The following is a 25968-nucleotide window of genomic DNA, read 5'->3' as shown; positions in this document are numbered from 1 at the left end:
TATCGTCTCTTATCAGCTACAGTATGATACAATATAGAATTTATAAACTAACTATTTCATATTACACAAAAGAATGATAAAATAACAAAAATTATAGCATTACTAATAATTAGTAAACATTAAAGGTCCCATATTGTAAAAAGTGACATTTTCGGGTCTTTTATATTATAAAGCAGGTTTAAGTGATATATAAATACTGTTAAACTATCAAAACGCTCAATATACAGAGAAATACACACAGCCCGTATTCAGAAATTGTGCGTTTGAAACAAGCCGTTAGGATTTCTGTCCATTTGTGATGTCACAAATATACAATATTTAGACAATTACACAGTTTTAAACGTAAACATTCTAAATGTGTCCCAGTTTATTTCCTGTTGCAGTTTATGTAAATAACATCAGCTGACAGGAAGTAAACATGGACCCAAGCTGTTGCCTAGCAACGCAACTCCATTGAAATGCACTGAAACAGAGCATTTCAGACAGAGGATAAATACAGGCATATTCAGGCAGACAATATGAGGAAAATAAAGTGTTTTTTGAACATTACATGTAAACATGTTCTATTAGAAACACAAAATACAAGTATGAACCTGAAAATGAGCACGATATGGGACCTTTAACAAAATGTTAACAACCAAAAATAACTTTTCATTGTTTATTAACAGTAAAATAACTATTAAATAACTCAGTTTAATTAATCATTTTATTATTATTTTTTGTACATTGGGTGAATCAGCCCTTAAACTTCCTCCTAGTGCTCACCGGTTTGGGCAGGCTACACTGGTGCATGTCCTCATAGGCTGCACTCCTCTGCCGGCCTCCACAGGGATGGTTCATGGTCCCCGGGGCGCTCGTCACCCCGTCACTGTAGTGGCTGGTGTGGGACGGATTGTAGGCTCTGTGGGCATGGTGGTGGTGATGGTGGCGGCTGCTGATGAGAGAGAAGAACGTTAACAAAAGAGACAAAGTTGAGTTGACGGATACACACTGATCCTCTAATGTGCCGTACATAATGGAGCAGATGTGTTCTGAAAGTCTACTCTACTCCTACACAGTACTGGAACTCAAGCAGATGTGCTGAGCAATAAATAATATGTGGAAAAAATATAAATTTACTTGGTTGGAGGAGAAGGGGGGTCGTGGTCCGGAGGTGCCAGGCTGAAGGCGTTGCCTAGCAACATGTGCATCTGCGTGCGGACCTCATCAATGGACGGCTGAGAGCTGAGCGTGGAGGAGTCGGAGCCGCGGTGAGCTTTCACCCCCAAGCTGCCGTTCCCGGTGCCGGTTGATCCACCTCCGTAACCCAGAGAGCTCATCAGACGGTCCACGTTGGTCTCCTCGAACGGTTCCGGTTCGGCCTGCGGAGCACACGCGCTCAGTCAGCAGGACAGGAGGGCATTCATCAACTTGTCCATTAAGTGATGAGGACACGGACACCGAAATCACACGTGTTTCTGACAAATTAAAGTCACCATCTCCGACCACCCGCTGTATGGACTTGTGGTTTCCTAAGAACCAAGTGCTCTGAGGAATATGTAAAAGGATTTTGGTGTGGATAGTCTGATCAGTTCATAGAGAAGCTGAAAACAGGCGGCACTCACAAAAGTTAGTCCAGATGGTCATAGCAGCAGAAGGCCATAGAAAACACACCACAGCTCTGCAGTTTTCCAGTAAGTTTGAAGTAAGGGAATGGAGTCTACACAACACATCTACACATCTTCCTGAAGATCCTCAGATCTTCTGACCAGCTGCTTGTAAAGAATCCCATAGTCCAGGCTAACAACAAAGGGGGACTGTGCTTTTACCATTTTAGCTCCAACACTATGGACTATGGAATTGCCTGAATACATTGCATACCATCATATACCTGTATACAATCCAAAACAGCACACCCACAGACATGAAGCAGGCCAACCAGCTATAGCCTCAAACCAACATAAATCCAGAGTGTACTGTGGTATGTCGTACAATTCCAAAGCATGAACCAAACTGATAAGTTATCTACCTACTGTATCAATGCACACACACACACACATACATGCTCCTGCACACACACACACGCACACACACATACATGCTCCTGCACACACACACACGCACACACACATACATGCTCCTGCACACACACACACACACACTCTGTTCTCCTTGTGTCGTTTGGCGCATCCAAGGCTATTAGCTGCTATCGAGCCTCCCATCTGAATCCATGAATAGGCTATAATCATATTCAGAGTCATTGACATTCAGCTATAGCACGGTCACTGCTGTTACCGTGGTGCAGCAGGGAAGCAGCAGAAAGAGGTTTCACTTCACACTCACTCTATCTCAGCCCATTTCATCTCCTTCTTTCTCTCCTTTCTCCATCTTCTGCTTAAAATGAAGGAATCACTTTTCCTCTAATCTTCTGCCTGTCTTACTTCCTCTGCCTTTATCTCTCTGTTTGGTGCAGGTTTATGAAGTTCATCGAAAGGTGATTTGATAATCCTCTAGGTGTGAGCTCGCAGCGTCAGAAGAGGCGGGAGAGAAGGGATTAAAGTTATAAATGCGCTCAGAAGATTATTTTATTCATTTGACAAAGTGGCGGAGCTTTACTTTGCCACAACCATCATGTGAGCTTTTTGGAAGAAGGATCCATCCGCGGTTTCATCATCATCGCTCCGTATGACTCACCTGGTCAGAGGTCGGGCATCAGACGCTGTATTACACTTTGTTACAGGATCCAACTTCAAAATTCTTCAAAGCTTTGCATGGGCTTGCCGCTGGCTATTTTTCTGAATATCTCCTAGAGTGAATCCCTCCCTTTCTCTACTCACTTGGTTCTGGTTAAAACTAGAAGGTTATACAAGTCTTTGCTTCACATCACTAAGATGTGTTTATTTCCTGCATCTGACATGTTGTTCTGTGCACTATTGACCTCATTCTTGGCTCAGTTTTTCAAACTACAAAAAAAAAAACTGGGCTTTCATCAGAAAGTCCACAACTTCCAGTTACTCACGTCGTATCCGTTGTTCCGGATGCCCCTCCTGGATCTTTCTCTCAGCACCAGCAGGTCCATCTCTGTCTCTACTGGGCTCGGGCTGCTCAGAGACTGGCGGCTCCAATAGGTGGGCTCCCGTGGGTGGGAGTACCTGATGGACAGGTGTCAGAAAAAAACACTCAAACACTATAAATACAGCTCAGGGACATACTGGAGCTACTTCTTGTCTACATTTGGGGTCCAAAAAACATTGACATGTGAATTTGAGGAAAGATAAAACCTAAAAATCAATCAGGAGAACTCAGAGGAACGCTGGTGCATGTGTCACGATTTATTACTAATCATATCATAATTCTTGCTCTCAGTTTTACCGGATTAATAAATCCTTATTTTGACCACATTTTTTATAAAAATGCACAATAAAGAAGCTAAGTGACAGTGAGCAAAAGCAGGTATTCATTTAGGCCAATTCACATTTTTACATAAAACCTCTGGTGCTGCTTAAGCTTCTTATGCCCTAGCCCTATTCCTCAGAAAAAAAAGCTTCAAATAACTACCCAGAATGCATCAGGACCAGCTCGTCAACCACAAGGCTTAGATGCATCTCCTGTATCTGGTTTCATTTGAAAGGTAAGAAGCTAAGGAATGTGAATCTAGTGTAAGTAAACTAAACTAAACTATATTACCATGGAGATTACAATAGAGAAGCAATAGAGGAAAAAATTAGATTTTCATCTTTGCTTAGTATAAAATTTGAATTTCAAAGGCAACATCAACTTTTGAACAAAGATCCATGATGCAACTGAATGTATTCTACTACTCTTTGACTACAACTGGAACTATACATTTCATGAAAATACACTCAAATATAACTTTTATGATACAACTTGTAGGCGCTCTCCATGTTCTGGTCATGTTTTTGTTTCCATATTGACTGTTTACTGGGAGTGTTAGTTCAAAAACACTATTTAGATAGATAGATAGACAAATAACAAATATATAGATAGACAAAATATTGAAATAGTAATTAACACAAGGGCTGAACAAGCTGTCATTGTAATCATCAGAACCAGAGGATTGAATGGTGTATCATGTGTTGGTGCCTGTGCGTTGTGGCTCAATTGAAGTGCTATGGGCAAAAAATCCTCTGAGACCAAACTAGACTTTTTCCCCTTTCATTCTGTCTGTCTGGTGTTTCTTGATGACTGCTGACGTGTAAGTAACCAAAATCTGCCGTTTCAGGCAAAAATAACATTAAGCTTTATGTCCATGTGACTGTAAAGTGTGAAGTTAGTGTCGTTTCACTGTTCCCTGTTCCCTGTGTGATACGTGTTGAGGTGCATTCACGTGGGTTGGAAAACTCGGAGTTTCTAGATTTCACTGATATCATGCATGATATTGTAGCCTTATGAGAAAATGATCACGGATCTTTTGAACTTTTTATACAAAGTTTAATTCTGTACGACTTTATTCTTAAATACTTAATACTTAATATGTAATAAGACATAGTTTGGACTACATAGACAGTTGGTTTACGGATTGTGAAAGCTGAAGGTTTTTCAAAACGGTATAACATTCATATGTTCTGCTCCAGGTTTCTTCCCAGTAATCGGGGAGTTTTTCCTGGCCACAGTGCGCTTGGTGGATCCTGTTGGGTCTCTAAACTACGGTGTACGGTCATAGACCTGCTCTATATATAAAGCGTCTTGAGATAACTTCTGTTGTGATTTGACGCTATACAAAAATAAATTGAATTGAATTGAATATGTTCCATAAAGAGATGATTATGAAATAGCGGTGTTTTCTAACTACATCACGGGTTGCCCCCTGGTACCGGCGGGCTCTCGGGTTCCAGAGGTTTTAATACCGTGATGTTTCTGCACTTTGAATACCAGACACCACTCGTCACTCAAACTATTACACACTGAGACATCCACAGATCTTCTGTTGCTTAAGTTGAAGTTTCAGAAGGCAAAGAAGTGCTTTTCTCTGCCTGAACAGCAAATATAAAGTGATTCACGAAGTGTGTAAAGGTTGAATGTGTTAAATCAGTTAGTGACAAAGAGAAGCAAAACAGACACTTATCTAAAATATTAATGTGCTGACCAAATATCACCCCTCGCTACTCACCCACTCCTCGTGTGTTGCTTAGCAACTACACTCTACATCTACAGTAGATCTATAATTCGTGGCGGAAAAGTTGTAAAGCACTTTAAGCAGTTTAATAGTTTAGTGCTTAAATAATGATGAAATGAAATGGAACAAAACTGGAATATTTCATACGCTTCAATAATGAAATAGGACTCAGCTCTGAGAGTGAAGTCTAATCCCCTTCATTTTGGGACTCAAACACATCTACAAAACTGTCACAACATTTGGAGAGATTTTGGTTGATTCTTTTGGTTTGTTGAAGCATCTGCAGTGCGGTTGCCAGTGAAGCCTGTGAGTAAAGGGACATTCTGATGTTTTCGATGATGACATGCATTTAATTAAACTCAGATTAAATAACTCCTATTTATATCTGATATCTCTGGAAACCCCCACAAAGTCTACTCCATACCTCTTATGACATCCTGCGAAGGAGGCCCTCTTCTCCTCAGCGGTCATCGGCTCCTTGACCCCGTTGTCGTGCCGACTGTGCCTGGCGTCGCGGTGACTGTAACCATGGCTTCCTGTCTCAGACAGAGAGAACTCTCCGTAGCCCTTCCTCCGGGCCTTCTGGCGCAGTTTGTTCCTGTAGTGCTCGATGTCCGACTTCTGCTTCAGCCCACTGTGGTTTGCCTGCAAACAATCCATTCAAGTATTGAATTCAGATAATCATGTTTTCCAGGCTCACTCTGCTTAGATGCAACCAACTGAGAGCTGTTTTCATGTTTTATGATGAACTGTTTGATTTTACAAAAGTTTTTCAGAGAATGTCACCCCCTAAACATGATATTTTCTGCTAATGCAGAGCCAATCCGTTATGTCCATTATATCCAATCCAATGTATCCCGACAGCACTGCCAGATGAACTGAAGCAGCCCTTCACCAACACCACCTATCACACTGCAACTTTCTTGCTCTATGCATTAAAGACCAATGTCGGTGCTGAAATGTGGAGAACGGCATGATATTCTGCATGCTGTAGGCAGAGGAAGCCTAACCTTCATAGTATCTTTCATCAAGGATCGGCTTTGTGGCTTCCTCTTATATGGCATGAGATTGTTTGGGCAGAGTGAGATCGTGAGTCTCACGTGATTGTTGGCAACCCTGATTTAACCAAAATTTATTTTATCCATTTATCTGGTAATTAATTAATAAATAAGGCTTTTCGATTAAAATATTAAATCGCAATTCATTGCATGATTGTCCATAGTTAATCGTGATTAATCACATTTCGTATGTTCAAAATGTATCTTAAAGGGAGATTTGTCAAGTACAGTATTTAATACTCTTATCAACATGGGTGTGGGCAAAAATGATGCTTTATGCAAATGTATGTATATATTTATTATTGGAAATCAATGAACAACACAAAACAATGACAGATATTGTCCAGAAACCCTCACAGGTACTGCATTTAGCATAAAACAATATGCTCAAATCATAACATGGCAAACTGCAGCCCAACAGGCAACAACAGCTGTCAGTGTGTCAGTGTGCTGACTTGACTATGACTTGCCCCAAACTGCATGTGATTATCATAAAGTGGGCATGTCTGTAAAGGGGAGACTCGTGGGTACCCATAGAACCCATTTACATTCACTGATCTGGAGGTCAGAGGTCAAGGGACCCCTTTGAAAATGGACATGACAGTTTTTCCTCGTCAAAATTTATTTTGGAGCGTTATTTAGCCTCCTTTGCAACACGCTTTTATGGCCAATGGATTCCTTTCATATGATGCCAGTATCTTCACTCTAGCTTTAAAACTGAGCTCACCACAACCTAAAAACCTACAAGTCGCATTAAAGAAATTAGTTGAAATACATGAACACAATCTTTCCAAGTACCCCCTGGCAACTGCTGAAGTTTTTCCCCCGGGGCGGTGGTTCCCAACCTGAGGTCCAGGCCACCCTTAGGGGGCGCCAAAGATCACGGGGAGTGTGCCAGGATTTGTCTGCTCTGAGGTTGTCAAAGTTAGATTTGTTCGTGTATAACTAAAGTCATAACACACTTCAAGTGTATGTACAAGTCTGTACATAAAACTATCTAATATTATATTTATTTGTTGCTGCTTAGTGGCAGAATCTAACAAAACATTCTTCTTCAATCCATACTTGTTGGCGTTTAGCCTTTCAAAAACAACACTGTCACTACGGTCAAAAACCTATGTGCTCTAGCGCTTGCTTCACACAAAGGGAAGCCTGCACTAGTATTAAAGGGGCGGTCTAGCAGCAATCTAGCAACACCATAAATTACATTTATTTAACCACAATAACAAAAAAATCTATTTTGGCTCTAATGCTATTATAGTAAATTAATCGTTACAAAAAAGTCGTTACATAAAAAAGATCATATTATGGATCTGCATTCGCTCTGTGAATCCGTAAAAATGTCATCACTTTATTTACAGACGTAGGCAAAGTTGTTGGTAACGTTCCGTTAAAGAGAGAAAAACCCACAATGGTCACTGAAATAACTTGAAACTGACAAAAGTAATAATAAATAAAAATTTACTGAAAATGAACTAATGAAAATCAGATATTGTTTTTGAATTGTGGTTCAACAGAATCATTTTAAAAAACAAACTAATGAAACTGGCCAGGACAAAAATGATGGTACCCCTAGAAAAGATGTAAAATAATGTGACCATAGGGACATATTAAACTAAGGTGTGTCCTGTAAATAGCATCACAGGTATCTTCAAACTTGTAATCAGTCAGTCTGCCTATTTAAAGGGTGAAAAGTAGTCACTGTGCTGTTTGGCACCATGGTGTGTACCACACTGAACATGGACCACAGAAAGCTAAGGAGAGAGTTGTCTCAGGAGATCAGAAAGAACTTTATAGACCTTCATGTTAAAGGTAAAGGCTATAAGACCATCTCCAAGCAGCTTGATGTTCCTGTGACTACAGCTGCACATATTATTCAGAAGTTTAAGGTCCATGGGACTGTAGCCAACCTCCCTGGACGTGGCCGCAAGGGGAAAATTGATGACATATTGAAGAGACGGATAATACGAATGGTAACCAAAGAGCCCAGAACAACTTCCAAAGAGATTAAAGGTGAACTCCAAGGTCAAGGTACATCAGTGTCAGATCGCACCATCCGTCACTGTTTGAGCCAAAGTGGACTTAATGGAAGACAACCGAGGAGGACACCAAATCATAAAAAAGCGAGACTGGAATTTGCCAAAATGCATATTGACAAGCCACAAAGCTTCTGGGAGAATGTCCTTTGGACAGATGAGACAAAACTGGAGCTTTTTGGCAAGTCACATCAGCTCTATGTTCACAGACGCAAAAATGAAGCATCCAAAGAAAAGAACACTGTACCTAATGTGAAACATGGAGGAGGCTCGGTTATGTTATGGGGCTGCTTTGTTGCATCTGGCACAGGGTGTCTTGAATCTGTGCAGGGTGCAATGAAATCTCAAGACTATCAAGGCATTCTGGAGCGAAATGTGCTGCCCAGTGTCAGAAAGCTTGGTCTCAGTTGCAGGTCATGGGTCCTCAAACAGGATAATGACCCAAAACACACAGCTAAAAACACCCAAGAATGGCTAAGAACTAAACATTGGACTATTCTGAAGTGGCCTTCTATGAGCCCTGATCTAAATCCTATTGAACATCTGTGGAAGGAGCTGAAACATGCAGTCTGGAGAAGGCACCCTTCAAACCTGAGACAGCTGGAGCAGTTTGCTCACGAGGAGTGGGCCAACATACCTGTCGACAGGTGCAGAAGTCTCATTGAGAGTTACAGAAATCACTTGATTGCAGTGATTGCCTCAAAAGGTTGTGCAACAAAATATTAAGTTAAGGGTACCATCATTTTTGTCTAGGCCAGTTTCATTAGTTTGTTTTTTTAAATGATTCTGCTGAACCATAATTCAAAAACAATATCTGATTTTCATTAGTTAATTTTCAGTGAATTTTTATTTATTATTACTTTTGTCAGTTTCAAGTTATTTCAGTGACCATTGTGGGTTTTTCTCTCTTTAACGGAACGTTACCAACAACTTTGCCTACGTCTGTATGTTGACGAAACTGACGAGTTAAAGAAGGTTGTTTTAATAAAAAGTAATTTATTACACTGAACCACTTTATTCAAATAGAGGATTTCAATTAAATTCAACATCTGCTGTACTGTATGTATCTGTGTGACTCATGATGTTCTAGTTTTTGCTCTGCCCTATACTGTCAGTGCTGTGGACTCACCTCACAACTGAGTGCGATAAAGCCTTGAGGGTGAATGTACATTATGTATATGCATGTGTGTGTGTGTGTGTGTGTGTGTGTGTGTGTGTGTAGACTCACCTCCCCGTTAAGAACCACAGAGTCTTGGCTGTGGGATGAGGAGGACGGGTAGGAGTAGGTTGGCTGAGCAGTCATGGGCTTAATGGTGATGAGACGCAGAGAGCCTGAATGGTCTTCGTACGGGTCTGGGAAGAAGATGAAGACAAATAGGTTAGCAAGAGTCATACAGAGACATTACTTCTAGGAAGCTGTGGTGTTGCAGTCATAGACATGGTCACACATTCTGCAAGATCCCACATTATTCAAACAGCAATTTTATTCAATTCTCTGAGTTTAACTGACAAATTGGGGGGAAACAGTTGAAAATTTAGCCAATCACATCTTTTGACTTTCTGACTAGTTAGCCAGTCAATCACTTAAATAATCATCAAAATATAAAATAGCAGCAGGGCCAACAGAGCAGCCATTTAATTGGACCTGTGATGTTAATGTAAAGATAAAAGGACCATGTGTTCTGCTTTCTTCGTCAAATTACTCAATTTTAGGGAAATGCGAGGGATGATTACGAAGGCTTTATAACAACACAGTCTCACGACAGTTCATGAAATAGTCACGAAATTTAATCTGACGCTCAGCACGACTTTCAACAACGTATTTTTTCGTGCATCTTCCACGTGACGCATGTGTCAATTTCCGCTCCAGTCTTTTCAAATTTAAACTTAGTTAGGTTTAGGAATAGATCAACTTGGTTAGGCCTAGGCAACAAAACTACTTAGTTAGGTTTTGGAAAAGCTTGCAGTTTGGGTTTAAATAACACCGGAAGTGCCGTAACTTAAGTATGGAAGTTACGTGACTACTACTTAGTTAGCAATAGGAAAATTTGTTCTGCTTTTGTCCTCGAATTACTCAATTTTAGGGAAATGAGGGGGGTGATTTTGAAGGTCAACAGAGTCTCACGGCAGTTTGTGAAATAGTCCCGAAATTTTATATATTTGATTCACGTACATAGACAAAAATGTCTAATGACTGTCAACAATGTATTTTAGGTGCATTATCCTACGAATGTCCAGCAACACATGATGCACGTGTCAATTTCCTCTCCGGTCTTTTCAAAATAAAACTTAGTTAGGTTTAGGAATAGATCAACTTGGTTAGGCTTAGGCAACAAAACGGTTTAGTTAGATTTAGGAAAAAATTGCGGTTTGGGTTTAAATAACACCAGAAGTGGTGTAACTTAAGTACGGAAGTTACATGACAAAATCTACTTAGCTTTAGGAAAAGATCATGGTTTGGGTTTAAATAACACCGGAAGTGGTGTATCCGGCATACTGTAAATTGATTTAATTTTACCTTTCTCGTGTGCAGGAAGCTTTTTAGCCCTAGAATGAGTGTCTTCTGTTCAAGTGCATTTAAGGTTGTGCTGTATGCTTGCAAGAGTTTTGTGTGCTGCACTGCCCCCTCTTGGTCATTCTGCAGTAGGGAAGTGGCAGATATTAGCTTAGCATAGCAAAGACAAATCTTCACTTAACAACACCAAAGTGCATTAACATTTCACATCTTGCTTATTTAATTCCTACAAAAAAACAATGTGTAGGGTTAAGCAGGTTGTGGTTTTGCGCGGGGTTATGTGGAGGGCATAGCTTCTGGCTGGTAATTACAGTTGCTTGAGATGTGACTCAGCATTTTCTGTTTGTAAAATCTTTACAGACTAGTGCATTAGGTCAGTTGCCATTAGGGCGCGCGTGCCCTTTCGGAGCGGGCTGATTGCTTGGTTCCCTGTATTGCTGTTTGCAGCGTAGTCGGGGGCATGGCCTTTCAAAGCATGCGGCCGCTCGGAACACGTACCTGTTCGGAATGGGAACCATTGCTTAGCCCTGCCCCCCGCTGCTGCACAGAGCGCCATCGCTTGTTTATTCAAAGTTTAATATTGAACGTGTCCAATTTGTACCATTCCACAATGCACATCCTTTCGTCCCCGGCAATACACCTGCCAAGTGTGAAAGAGATCGGATGAACGGTTCTTGAGATATGCGAAGGACATACAGACAGACCGAGATTCCTTGCTTTATAGTTTGATTATATACATGAGAAGTCTGGCTCCTATTAAAGGGACTGTTTGTAAGAATCAGAAATTGCTTGTTAACAGCGACACCTGTGGCTGGTAAGTCAACGAAAGTCAGCGTCCTGTTGCTCGCGCTCGTGCTCGCTCTACATAGACATGAACGAGCATCACTCAAAACAGTGAGGAGACAAACAGCTAAAAGCACAATATCACTGTATATTTCAGCTGCTTGGCAGTAATGTTAGCTGACCAGACGAAGGTCTCTCCATGAATCAATGCTGATCCTAGTGTTGGCTTTTCCTGCCTCGGCCTCCCGACCGCGGCCGGAGGGAACAGGGGAGGAGCCGGAGTTTTGGTCGGAGACGATAACGTTTCTCTCTGCGGAGCCCCGTCACTTCACAAGACACGGGAAACCTCTGTTGGTCTGGAGGAGCTGCAGCAGTTATTTCTGCACAAACGTCCACTGTACATTCACTAGATATTCTCAGAGCTAAACTAACTCTTCTAATGTGTGTAGTGTGCGCGCATGCACGTGAGAGTGGAGCGAAAGAGTGAGAACGAGCGCGGTGTGTGAGTGAAGGCAGACAGAGGAGCAGAGTACAGCGGAGACTCCGGTCCTGGAGACCAAAGCTACGATCTCCCCCGCGTCCTCCGACCGCGGCCAACACTGTTTAACAGACGGGCTTCACTAGATACAACCAAGAGGTTTTGGTGCTTCCGTGTAGTTTGTGTTGGAGTCTGAGTCTGAACAGCGTAGCCACACGCGAGCACGCATGGGACACCGACCCGCAATGATTTATACCTGTAAGAAGTTACATACAGTCCCTTTAATAATTTAAAAAAGAGTTTTGATAAAAAAACAGTTTTTTTTAAGTAAGGTACTGAAAAAAGCATAACTGTAACTCAGGTATTCTATCAGGACAAGCAGCAAAAACTGTCAACACTACCTAGTAAAATAGAAATGTTAGCAACCAAACAAGAACCCAACTATGTAAGAATCTAATAGGATTACTTGTATGTACATTAGGTGTGTGTGTGTGTGTGTGTGTGTGTGTGTGTGTGCGTGCGTGCGTGTGTGACAGTTTTATGTATCTGTACCAGGGTCTTCATGTACAATTCTGTGAGGTCGGCTTTTCTGCTTTCTTCCTGGAGTTGTGTATTGTTCTTTCCATGCTGACATTGGCCTCGCTATGCACTCCAAAATAATGTCTAATTCCGTCTTAAATGTAAGACTTATCTGTTGTGAGGGCAACTCTCCAAATTTAGATTAGAGCAATAAATACACTACAAATTGTGTTTAGGTCCCAAGGCCAAGGATTTAAAAAAAACACAACTGGGTTCAGGTCAGCAGTTCTATGTTGTTTGGCTTGATGAGAAAACATCAGCTGTATGGCTTCTTACTATATATGAGGCTCTATGTATTCATGTGTGCATGTTATTGCAGAGAGCAGCAGATGGACAGTGTTGTGTTGTACTGGGTCCACTGTGACTCACTGCCGGACTGACATCATATGGCAGACTGCTTCTTTGTAGAGCTACAACAGTCTGCCATTAACTCAGCTCCGAACACAGTCACCGCTCATCCCGGCTGCAGCTCGGCCTGCTTTATTTGTACCGCCTATTAAGAGTGTGACAGTTAAGGTCAGGACAGGTGGCGTCACGAGCAGCAGAGGCTGTGAACCAGATTGGAAACCACGACACTGCATGTAAATAACGTGTACTCCGAACACCGTCGGCTGCCATGAGACCATTCCTAGTGATGTCGCAACAGATGCCAAGCATTGGCCTGCTGTTTTAATCAAACACGAGCGGTGTTGGAATAGAGTTCATTGTTCCTTGTTTCTGTTCTAACATCTACATCATGTAGCTTTATTTGTTTGCTATAGTTTGTATTTCTGGAATAAAATAAGCAACTGTTACTGAAGATAACTTTGTATCGGTGTTTTCTGTAAACAGGCAGATAAACATTGTGACTCAATTGACTATTGGCTTGTTGACAAGTACTTTGCTTTGACTGCTTATTGCTTTATGTCTGCAGTGATTTATTGCTTTATGTCTGCAGTGATCTACTTATTGCTTACAAGTATGGCTATTTGTTTTTTTAGCCACACTAGCAACGTGGCTATTCTCGCTCCCAACTCATCAAATAGTGACGCTTGGTCAGCGGCCCTACGCCTCAAACTACGACGCTCCAGGTACCCCTCTACGGACAGCGTGGCAGTTTCCGCTTCTCAAAATAAACTTGCGTTTTCACAGGAAACATACAGTTTCCTCTCATTTCATGCATAAAGTCTCTTTTCAAAATAAACTTCCAACATAGGTTTACGTTCCAAATCGCATACTTTTCCATTTTACTTTTAGAACATACCGTAGCTGCCCTTAAAAAGTACGTACTGGTGCATGCAGTATGCACACAATTTGGACATACTACTTCGTCACAACATTGTGCCTTGAACTTTGACTTTCTTGCTCATACAGCCGAGGATTGTGGGTCGGAATAGCCAGAAAAGCATGCTGGTTTACACTGTAAAATATGACAGGCTCTATTAGGACATCCTGGTATTTTTGGCATACTGCATTTGACATACTACGTTTTGGGATATACCAAATATTTTTCTGGCATAATAGTATGGTAGTAGGGGTATTGGAATGCACAGTTAGTTTTTAGGTTTACTTATGCAACAAAACATCATGGTTTGAGTTAAAATAAGTCTGTTTGTTACGTAACTGGCGTTAGATAAGTACATAGAGGACGTTATGTAACAAAACTAAGGTAAAATAAGTCAACGTTGACTTGGTTTCACACAGGACATGAACAGCGGTCTGCTGGGTGAAAGACTGTGTTTGTTTGACCAACCATCCACCCCGACCTCCTCTCTACGTGGACTTTCTAGCTCTTTATACAACGTCACTTGCTCTGACCTGACACGGACGGGTTTACATTGGAGTTAGTTGAAAGCCCAGTGCGTCTCATACAGATCTTAAAGGGTGCCGCAGTGCGTCGGTATCAGACGCCGAGGGGCCCTGACCAAGCGCCGGTATTTGACGAGTTGGGAGTGAGAACGGGTTGCAGTTTGAGAGTCAATTTCATCTATACCGGGACCTTTGTATTATGTCATCCTCCTTTTCTCTCACCTTTACCATTTCTCTACATGGTCAATTATTTAAGGGGAATTGCTCTAAAAGGCATCAACTGTAAAAAGTATCTATTAATGTAATATATATCTTCCATAACACATTTTGATGTAAACACGCTGAATTGAGTTGTTTTCAGGCTTATGTACTTCATCTTAAAGAAGGTAAGTAATAGAGACAATCTGTCTGATGAAGAGACTCCCACCACATACAGCACTGATGTTCTGTATATACAATTTCATTGCTGATGTTTCTGCAGCATCTGTGACTGACTAAAGAGATGTTACTAGTCTATTATCATCGTCTGCCATCATCAATGCGCAAACTATACTACGCAGATGCTGTTGTCATTTAAATCTACATATGTAGAATAGTGGATACCACGTCCGTGTCTGTACACTCATTATGGACAGTCAAGAGCCAGTTAGCCTTATATCAGAACTGTGGTCGCCAAAAAAAATTCCAGCATTAACTCCCCATGAAACCACAATATGTCAATTTTGGCTGGACTGTAGAGGGCCAGCCCTACAAACGCAAAAGTCTGCCACTGATTGTCTGACTGACTGACTGAGTGATGAAGTTACAGGATTGGTCGGCCGACTGTTGGAGTTTCCTCATTGGTCGTTGCTCTTTCAAAATGAAAAGGTGGAGAACAGTTCTGTGTTTAGGTTTTCTGTTGCTGCTTTGTACATGTTGTGGAAGTCCCAGATATGTCAGAAAACCAAACGCCGTCGTGTCTGGGTTCATAAAGTCACCCGGCGGACAGATGTATTTACATACTGTATCTGTATCTAGCAAGCAACACGTCGCTACTGCGGAATGAACCCAAAATAAACAGACTGTGTTGTCATTTAATTCCAATAAACTGATCAAAATTATGCCGGAATAACTAGGTAATGATGCTGATTAGTAAAAAAAGACGAATTCATGCTTTGTCGGGTCTGTCCGCAAGATGACAAACAAACAACTTTTAAAATGCTTGTTTTCTGAATGGAGTTCTGATCGATCAGTGTATAAAATGTATAATATACTGACTAGTAAATGTTACCATTTACTATTACTGAATGTCATTTGCTTCATTATAAGTTGTCTTTCAATCAAACATTAAAATATAAGTGGAAAAAAATGTTCACAAAACATTATAGACATGACCTCTGACTATTGGTGTAACAATTTAGCCACAAATTCACATACTGACCATATACGGTCCAGACATATACTCCGTTTGACCGAGTCTTGTTACATTTCTGTTTGTGTACAGATTAAACAAATGAGATCCAGGGTGTTGATTGCCAAGCTTTAGAGGTGCTTGTATTTCTGAACTTTAGAGAGAGCCAGGTTAGCTGTTTCCCCCTGCTGCCAGTCTTCATGCCGAGCAAAGCTAACCACCCCTGGCTTTACCGCCATAATTAGTGTACAAACATGAGAGTGATATCAATCCTCTCATCTAACTTTCTGCAGGAAAGTGAATCCGCTTGTTTCCCAAAACGTCAAACTATTTCTATTAGCGGGCAATAAAATCCCTGTGATCACTCCAGCAGAGTCCTGCTGTTCTTTTTGCTAAAATAGCTCACAGCTAACGGGGCTAATACAGCTAATAGAGCTAACAGCTAACAAGGCTAAACACACAGCAGGACTGACGGTTTCTGTTCAGAGGAGGCGTTTAATAGTCAACATGAAGCGTTACACAGCGAACTGCAGTTCAGCTGCACGGAGCCAGTGTAGACTCAAATGAGAGCGTACCTGTTGTTTGAGACGAGCGAGTGAGAAACGGGTCTAATAAGCTTGTGCTCTAGATGGGGGGGAAATTGTGGTTTGTATTCATTCAATCAAACATCACAGAAGTGGTCGTTGCAGACACACCTGGCGGAGATCTGAACTCTACTGAGTGCACTTTTCTAGTTATGAATGCATTTCAATTTGCTTCCATCTTCACTCCACCTATCTGCATTCTTAAATTCCTCTTTTTATCCCTGTCTTCTTTTTATCAATACTGTAATTTATTGTCCTTCAAATGATTTCATATTCAATCCATCTTTCTCTCCGAATCGCTCATCTCTGCTTCTAGTTTACTGGATTTACACTTCTATTTATCAGTCATTTTCTTGACTAGAGCTCCAGCGTACTTTAATCAGCTTTTCTTCCGTCTCTCCTATTTTTCTAAAAACAGTTTTGTCCATCTCCGGTTCTCTGCGAACAGTAGTGAGAAAATGAAACAATTATTCATCCTCTCCTCCTCTCCTCCGGGTATTCATTCATTCGCTTGCATAAACAACACCATCAATCACACAAATTACTGTGAACTTTGGTTTGCTGATGCAAAAGAGATTGAAAATCTCAGCGTCCCAGAATGTCAGTGAACAGAAGCAATGTCGCAGCATTATCAGCGATCAGGGCAATGTTTACGCAACCAATTGGGAGTCTGCAAAAGCTGGAAAAAGATCTGCTTTGTAATCTGTTGAACGAATCATGTCGAAGATGCAGTACATTTACTGCCACCACTGATAACAGCTACTGTAGATAAAAGCATGTGTATCCTATAATCCTGTGTGTGAATGGGAATCTTTATCGAAATAGGAATAGGATTATAGTCTATTCACTGGACACTGGAGAGGGAGCTGTGGAGTTGGATAAGACTCCAAGCAACGGCAATAGCTATTATTTGTGATTAATCGACTAATCGGACTTCTGTGAAGACCATTAGTACACATTATTACACAACCTAGTCAAGAGCCCAAAAATACCAGGTATGTCAGACTGATGTCATCTAACTGTATGCTAGTTAAATGTGGAGTTATTCACTTCCTCTAATTCCTCATAATAAATGACAAGTGGCTCTAGAAAGGGCCATTCGCATTTTCACGTTGGCCACCGAAGTTCTCCTACACGCTTGGCACACAGGAGAGGTTTAAATTGGTTGCAATCTTCAGCCTCACAACTAGATATGACTAAATCCTACACAGTGCTCCATTAAAGTAGTTACTGTGCAGTAGTTAACAAGTGAAAATTATGCTGTATTTGTTAGCAATTAAAGGTGCTAAAGCATTTCTATTGCCTCTGCACGGCTCTCAACATGGCGCCGGCTGAGCCTGCAGCTCGCAGCTAACAGTGCTAACTCACGAACAGTGGAAACAAAGTGTAGCTCTCTTCACAACAACACAGACACAGGTCGGTTCTTTGATACGGGCGTTTATTGCTTGGACACGTCTTTCTCTGATGCTACACTTCTGAGTCACGTCATGCACACGCCTTGAAAACTCGTTGGCCGCTTGTCATGAAAAGAGGTTCTTGAGTCCATGAAAGTCCTTTTGAAAGTCTCTTTGACTGTCTGCTTTTAGCTTCAGACGTCGATAATCATAGCTTTAAACACTTTACAGAGCCCGCGAAAGGCATCTGCTCCTTCACTTACGTTGGATTGTTTCAGTCCCTCAATGAATTCCGTCGTAGTGGTACTACACAGGGAACATTGGTTCCGGGGCGGAACGTAAAACACAGTGGACTAATGTACTTTTGACTGAAACACTTCTACCTGTTACACATTTTGAACTGTATGAAACAAATAATTTACTCACATCATATTTAAATTTTTAACCTTACATTAAATGAATTATCTATTTATTTATTTATTGTATGAACTTATGTGATCAATTACTAATTATATATCATGAACACATTTATGCAACGGCACTTACACTCCCACCAAATCACTCATTAACTCTGAATGTGGGATTTTCTTTAAAACAAAGATTATGAAAATAATCAACAAAGTGTTTTAAGTCGGAATGACTGATCTTATGTATGTGACTTAGTTGGCTTCTAGCAAGGTAACTACTTTGTGAATAGGCCTTTCAAGGTAAACTGATCTAGTATGTGGTTTTCCTTTATCAAGTGTAGTGTCACTGACTAGTAGCTTCAGCTTTCACACCATGCCGTCTGCACTGGGGTGAGCTTCCACAACTCTGGCGAGCTTCCACTCGTTTCTTGGTGAGCTGTCATCTTGTAGAATCACAATGTCATCTACTTGTGAATTCCGGGATGTTCTTTGCCATTTCTGTCGTTGTTGAAGGTTGAGCAGGTATTCCCTCTTCCATCTTTGCCAAAATTCATTGGCTAGGAACTGCACTCTTCTCCACCTTTTACACAGATAGAGGTCTTCTTTGCAGAATTGTCCAGGAGGGGGCAGAATGACTGATGATTTCATGGTCAGTATATGGTTGGGTGTGAGAGGTTCTGGGCCGGTAGGATCGTGAAGATGTTCGACACTTAGTGGCCTGCTGTTGATTATAGCCATTGTTTCGTAAAGAAACGTCCTCAGAGTTGTAGTGTCGAGTCTGCTTGCTGACTTATCAAGCATGACAGTTAAAATGCTTCGGATTGTTCGAATTTGGCGCTCCCAGACTCCACCCATATGGCTTGCCGATGGGACGTTCATCACAAATTCACAACCGATAGCTCTTTGACGTTCTTGATCCATTCCCTTGAGCAACTCAGAAAACACTCTCTTGGCGCCCATGAAATTTGTTCCCTGGTCGCATCTTAATTGACGTACAGGTCCTCTGATGGCTACAAATGTGCGCAGCGCATTCATGAAGGCGTCTGTTGTTAAGTCGTCAAGTGTTTCTATATGTACTGCTCTCGAGCATAAGCAGGTAAACAACAGTCCATATCGTTTTAATTCCTTTCTTCCTTCCTTTACGATGAAAGGGCCGAAACAATCGATGCCGCAGTAGGTAAAGGGAGGGGATGTCTCAGTTCTCTCTTCCGGCAGATCTGCCATTTGTTGAACCTCTGTAGTTCTTCTGTATCTTCTACACTTCACACACTTGTAAATGTGTGACGAGACCACATTTCTGCATCCTAAGATCCATATTCCGTTTGCACGCAACTCGTTCATAGTCATGCCTCTTCCTTGGTGGTGTATACATTCATGATGATGTTTGATGAGCAGGGCTGACACATGAGATTTCTTCGGAAGTATTGCGGGATGCTTTACGTCATGGTGTAAGGCTGATCGGGATAGCCGTCCTCCCACCCTGAGGACATTGTTCTTGTCCAAGAAAGCATTCAACTGGTGTAACTTGTTGTGCTTGTTCAGGGTGTTTTCTTTCTGGAGTTTGATTTTTTGAATGTCTTCAGCAAAGGCTTCTTCTTGCACCAACTTGATAACGAAGATTTCTGCTTCTCTTCTTTCTTCAAGACTGGTTGCTTCGTTCGTTCTTTTCTGAAGTGCCTTGAATTCTCTGACATATCTCTTGAGCCTGGCGACTGCTCTCACGGCTCTGGACCAGTCAGAAAACTTAGTGAAGCGGTTCGCCATTGAATCCACTTCTTTCGTCTTGACTGCGTGAACATGTGCTTTGCGAAGCTCAGGGTCAGTCGTTTCTACTTCTCCAACCATTTCCTCTTCACATGGGAGATTAGGTTTGTCTGTCTTGAAAGGAAGTGGGAGTTCATAGTGGCCATCTTCTTTCTGCCTTATACCTTCTTTCACTTTAGACAAGAAGAGAAGGTCTTCCTGAGAGACTAGGTTATCGTCTGCAGTGTGCTCTGTGAAGTCAGCTTCGAGAGCCTTGATGATGTCTGTTGGATTTATCTCTTTGACTTGAGTTTTACACACAAAGTGCACTTCTTTCTTTAGCTCAACTGATGGTTGCACAGCAGGTGTCACTTGTCGCACTATGACTCTGTGACTGGTTCCTATAGCATCACCGTAGTCAGTTGCTGGATTTGAGCAGCCAACGATGCTCCAGCCAAGATCAGTCCGCTGTGCGTATGGATAATTTTCTTCACCGGACAGGATCTCTCTTGGAAGAAGGGCTTGTTGACAGTTATAGCCAATCAGAAGGCCTACCTCGCAATCCAATGGTGGTGGAATCTTGTCTGACAATTGTTCAAGATGAGGCCATTTTAGAGCTGTTTCAGAAGTCGGAATGTGCGACCTTTCTGCTGGAATGAACTCTCGTGTGAAAAGTGATGGCAATTGAATCCTCTTTTCCAAGTTGTATCCTCTTACTTGTAGATTTGACAGTTTCTGGCAGGGTATGACTGTCGACTTTGTTGACATTGTAGACAGTCGCAAACTAACGTTCTCCTTGTTTGTATTGAGGTCTTGGGCCACTTCGTCCAGGATAAAGGTTGTATCGCTTTGCGTGTCTAAGAGTGCATAGACAAGAACTTCTTGATCTGGCAGTTTAGTGGATGAGACCCAAACTGGTATGATTGAAGACGTTTGTGTGCTTTGGCCGTCTTGCATGACTCTGTTGGTAGTTGCGGTTGCAGCTATTTCTTTGGTGTCTACGTTGTACTTTGAGTTGTCTGCTCCCTTTGGAGCTGTCGACCTTTGATCTTTGAACTTGTCATCATGCAAACATGTCGGGTGTTTTTTCTGACACCTTTCACATGTGCTCTTGTTATCACAATTTCTTGAATGATGACCAGTCTTCAAACATCCAAAACAAAGCTTCTCTGCATACACAAACTTGACACGCTCTTGAACTGTCTTTTCAATGAACCTTCTGCACTTGGTGAAGACATGTCCTATTCTTTCGCAGAAGATGCATGTCGGAATGCTGCTCTGTGTTGCGTTTGTGGACAGTGTCTTTGCTTGAATGGTTTGACTTAGTGAATATTTTGGTTTCTCGCTTTCCATACTCTTGAGCGCTTGTATCGAGGTTATGGGATCACAAGCAATATCTGCTTCCTTCGATACAAAGTCTACAAACTCTTTGAATGGTGGGTACTCAGCATTTGCTTGTCTGACTTCAATCGCTTTGCGGCTCCATCTGGACGCCAACCAATCTGGCAATTTCAGCAGAATTTTTTGATTCTCATTGCAGTCATTGAGAACTTCCAATGACTTTATGTGGGACATTGCTGCCTCGCAGGTCCTGAGGAAGTCTGCAAGTTCTCTTAGCTCACAACCATCTTTAGAGCTTACTTTTGGCCATCCATGCAGCTTATCTCTGAAGGACTTCCCTATAATGAATGGGTCTCCAAAACGTTTTTCCAACAGCTGCCAGGCTGCGTCGTACGCTGCTTCGGTGCCCAGTAGGAAAAATCCTTCGACTGCTTTCTTTGCGTTGCCACCCAAGTACTTTCTTAGGTAATAAAGTTTTTCAGTCTTTGGAATGTTTTTCCTATCTATTAATGTTTCAAAGGATAGTCGCCAGTCTTTGAATTTCAAAGGATCTCCAGTGAACAATGTAGGCTCTGGTGTTGGAAGACGATTGGCACTTATAGCTTCTGCTAGCATGCTGACCAAATCAGAGCTGTTCTGCACTTGAGACATGGATGTTAAAGTTGTTGGAGCTTGACCTGTAACTGGTAGGGGTCGAGGAACGAATGGGGGACCTGAGGCATTTAGGGTTGGTGTTACAACTGGCAGTGATTGAGGAATGACTGTAGGAATCGTGAGGTTTAGAACTTGGCTTTCTCCTGCTAGTTCAACATCTTGCGGCAAGTCAATAGCTTCAAAGTTTTCTTCAACTTGATTGTAGACCTTTACTCGAGCTCTTGCAGCGTTCAACTTCTTGACTTCCTGTAGGCGCTCAAGCTTTCTACACTTGTCTTGCATTGCCTGGCTAGGTTCTCAGATTCGAATTGTGCCAGCTGCTGTTTATCTTCAGCCTCGAGCCTTTGAAGTTCTGTCACTTCCTTTTCTTGTTCAGCCAACACTGCTAAAACTTCCTGAGACGCGGCAGCTTCAGCCACAGCTTCATTTCTTTTGACTGAGTAGATACTAGACCGCGTAGAACCACATTTTGATTGACGAGACAATGGTCTTGATAAAGAACCTGTTGAGTCTAGGATCGAACCAACATCAGGCCAAGATTCTTCTTCTTCATCTGCTGTAGGCCCTTTAAGTTGCCTTTTTGCCTTTTGAATGATGAATCCTGAAAGCGACATGCATGTGTCAACTCTGCATCGCAGTTCTGGTTCAGGAGTTTGTGTTCGTCGTAACTCTTCATAAATTACCTTTATATCAGAACAGGTGCTTTCTATGTTCTCAACTAGTTCATTCAATTCATCGTTGGAAGCCTCATCAATCAATATTTCCTTGCCTAATCTTGCATGATACCTCCACTTCTCATAGACGATTCTGAACCTGCGTTGTACACCTTTAAGCCTTTCCCTTTCAAGTTCTCTTCCTTTCTCTGTCAGGGTTCGTGTTCTTTCACTTCTTCGAAACCCTTCCACTTCTTCTTCAGATTCAGTGTCTGTAGCTTTTGGTTGAGTGGGTAATTTGGCATTTTCAAGGCAGGTCTCAGTGCTTGAAACTGACATTTTGAGATAACTTGAATGGCTAAAGAGTATGTGCAAATATTGAATTGGATTTCTATTAGACTATGTGTACATGTAAGTTACAGCAAGCCTAAATGTGAGTAGCAAGGACAGTTGTTAACTGTATGAAATCCTTGATAACTGTGTGAAGACTATTATGAGAAGCCTAACCCTTTTTAATATAGACTTCAATATTGTATCAAGACAACTGTATCAACATTTAAAGTTATCTAGACTTCAAGTGGACTTCAATTTCAAAACAAAAAATAAGATTTGAAATCACTTTTGGCACAAATATGCAAACAAACCTTAATTTCAGAGCTAATATGCTTAGACATGCATTAAATCACTTATCCTTCACATAAGAAAAGGTTTTCCTATCAATAGAGTAACCCTTTAAATTTCACTTAAGTTGCCCTTTAAACTTGGTTACTTTCGTAAAATGCACAATTTTACAAATCGTAATGTCCTATTTCATTTAATCTTTACAAATGACTTTCACTTACTTATGGATTCATATTACTGTTAAACCTCACTTATGGGATGGAGTTCCCCTTTAAACCTTATAACGTAACAACCACGAACACCAGCACATTAGATTTATCCCCAAACACATAGGCTAAGCACACTGTAAAAGGTTAATAGACATGAGTCCTTAGTTGCAGTTTCCAAGTTGAACCACTTCTCACACCACTTTCACTTGAAGATTGTGGTTGAGCACTTCTTGGCTTCAGCATGAAACGCTGCGCTTTCAACACAGTCTAATCACCGTTGCTTGAGGTTGCTATGGCAACAATGCGCCATGGGCTTTGCTTATCTGTTGCTGGATCTCCTTCGCGCCGTTACCCGCTGCGGTGTCGTCTCTCCTACCGGTGTTGAGCAGGCGAGTTTTCACTGTAGCTCTCTTCACAACAACACAGACACAGGTCGGTTCTTTGATACGGGCGTTTATTGCTTGGACACGTCTTTCTCTGATGCTTCACTTCTGAGTCACGTCATGCACACGCCTTGAAAACTCGTTGGCCGCTTGTCATGAAAAGAGGTTCTTGAGTCCATGAAAGTCCTTTTGAAAGTCTCTTTGACTGTCTGCTTTTAGCTTCAGACGTCGATAATCATAGCTTTAAACACTTTACAGAGCCCGCGAAAGGCATCTGCTCCTTCACTTACGTTGGATTGTTTCAGTCCCTCAATGAATTCCGTCGCAGTGGTACTACACAGGGAACATTGGTTCCGGGGCGGAACGTAAAACACAGTGGACTAATGTACTTTTGACTGAAACACTTCTACCTGTTACACATTTTGAACTGTATGAAACAAATAATTTACTCACATCATATTTAAATTTTTAACCTTACATTAAATGAATTATCTATTTATTTATTTATTGCATGAACTTATGTGATCAATTACTAATTATATATCATGAACACATTTATGCAAAGGCACTTACACAAAGGCTGTATTTGAAACCGCATACTATACTAGTAGTACGTACTGATTTGGCCAAAATGTAGCATGTATGTAGTATGTAGTATGTAGCATGTAGCATGTAGTATGTAGTATGTAGTATGTAATATGTAGTATGTAGTATGTAGTATGTAATATGTAATATGTAGTATGTAGTATGTAATATGTAGTATGTAGTATGTAATATGTAATATGTAGTATGTAATATGTAGTATGTAGTATGTAGTATGTAGTATATAGTATGTAGTATGTAGTATATAGTATGTAGTATGTAGTATGCGAACAAAAGCAAAATCTCCAGTATGCCAAAAATACCTGGATGTCGTACTGATTTGGAAAAAAAACTCTAGTTTGCATCAGACCAGTCTACCTCACCTACTGTATCCCACAATGCAAAGCGCTGGACCGCTACAGGCTACGTTACAATAACAACAGCCAAAAACGGCTCAGAAAAATCAGTTTGAGTAACGTAAATGTTGTGGATCAATATTTTATATTTCCCGTCTCCCCTCGATGATCCTGTTTGTCTGACTTCATTATGAGCTGTTAGAATAAATAGTTATCTTATAAAGTAGACTAACATAATAAACAACAGAATCAAAGTTGTATTTTTTGATAATATTGTAATAGTGGTACGAGTTAGTTTTTTTGTCCTGTGCTTTAAGAGCTGGTTTAAAGGCTAAAGCCTCTAGCTAAACAGTGGGGCACGCCCACATGCACAGAGCTCAGGTAGACATTATTCCACTATATCTTTCCACAGACCATAGTTGTTTGCTGCTATATCAATGCTCTGGATATCATATAGAGAACCTTTAAGAAATCAAAACTTCACAGAAAAGCATCATTTAGAGGTGTATGTGAGACGAGGCTCCCTCTGAGTGTCACAGGTTTAATGATGAGTCATTCTTCTAATGCACAAACCATATGCTGTGGGTTGTATGGATTTGAATAACACCTAATCTGACAGTATGCTGTCATAACTCTTTGACAGCTCACCCACTTCCCTGTCTTTCCTCTGTGATTCGACTCAAAGTAAATTGATGCTGTGCGTATGGCACATCCGCTGCCAACCGCTGGCTTTTATCTCCATACTGCATTTTCAGCTTTGCATCCCAGAATGAAGTCAAAACACTGAAAGACTTAAATACAAACACCTGGCAGCATGTCTCCTTTGATTTCAGTCCAGACCAGTATCTGCCGTTTGTCTGTATGAGTAAAAAGGGTTTATAATACCCATCATTTATAAATGCTCTATTGATAGTTCATTAAACCTAGTTAATAGTTATTCCACTGTTAACAAACATTGAAATGATAATTAATGTTTACTAATTATAAGTAATGCAATAATTTATGTTATTTTATCATTAGTTTACGTAGTATGAAATCATTTGTTTATAAAATCTACATTATATCATAGCTGATAGCTGAGATGTTAACAATTACAGTCTGATTACATTAGTTAAATATTTATTAACAATTTATTGTTGCACACATAACATTTTATATACTATATTACATATTTGTTAGTGATTACCAAATGATTTTTAAACCTTTAAGATTTTTTTTGTGAAACATCTATAAACATTACACAGATAGATGGACCAGAAACCAGTTATTAACCATTAACAAACTATTAACTATCTATC

General features: G+C 41.0%; 2 protein-coding genes across 4 annotated transcripts in view; both read right to left on the bottom strand.

Moving 5' to 3' along the window:
* Nucleotides 1-25968, bottom strand: part of LOC119486724 — a 1187645-nt gene that overhangs the window by 762413 nt on the left and 399264 nt on the right. The gene's annotated exons all lie outside the window — the stretch shown is intronic.
* The window catches only part of kiaa1549la (KIAA1549-like a), a 172988-nt gene that overhangs the window by 12585 nt on the left and 134435 nt on the right, over nucleotides 1-25968 (bottom strand). For 2 of the 3 annotated variants that reach the window (XM_037767629.1, XM_037767631.1), the window contains 5 exons: nucleotides 9439-9563; nucleotides 5541-5761; nucleotides 2999-3131; nucleotides 1120-1361; nucleotides 766-934 (listed from right to left, as the gene is read on the bottom strand). In XM_037767629.1, the coding sequence (XP_037623557.1) occupies nucleotides 766-934; nucleotides 1120-1361; nucleotides 2999-3131; nucleotides 5541-5761; nucleotides 9439-9563 (890 nt within the window). The remainder of the gene's footprint in view (nucleotides 1-765; nucleotides 935-1119; nucleotides 1362-2998; nucleotides 3132-5540; nucleotides 5762-9438; nucleotides 9564-25968) is intronic. The other variant, XM_037767630.1, reaches the window with a different exon arrangement.

The sequence above is a fragment of the Sebastes umbrosus genome, chromosome 4 (genome assembly GCF_015220745.1).
Source record: "Sebastes umbrosus isolate fSebUmb1 chromosome 4, fSebUmb1.pri, whole genome shotgun sequence".
Classification (NCBI taxonomy): Eukaryota; Metazoa; Chordata; class Actinopteri; order Perciformes; family Sebastidae; genus Sebastes; species Sebastes umbrosus.
This window is presented reverse-complemented; position numbering and strand designations above follow the sequence as displayed.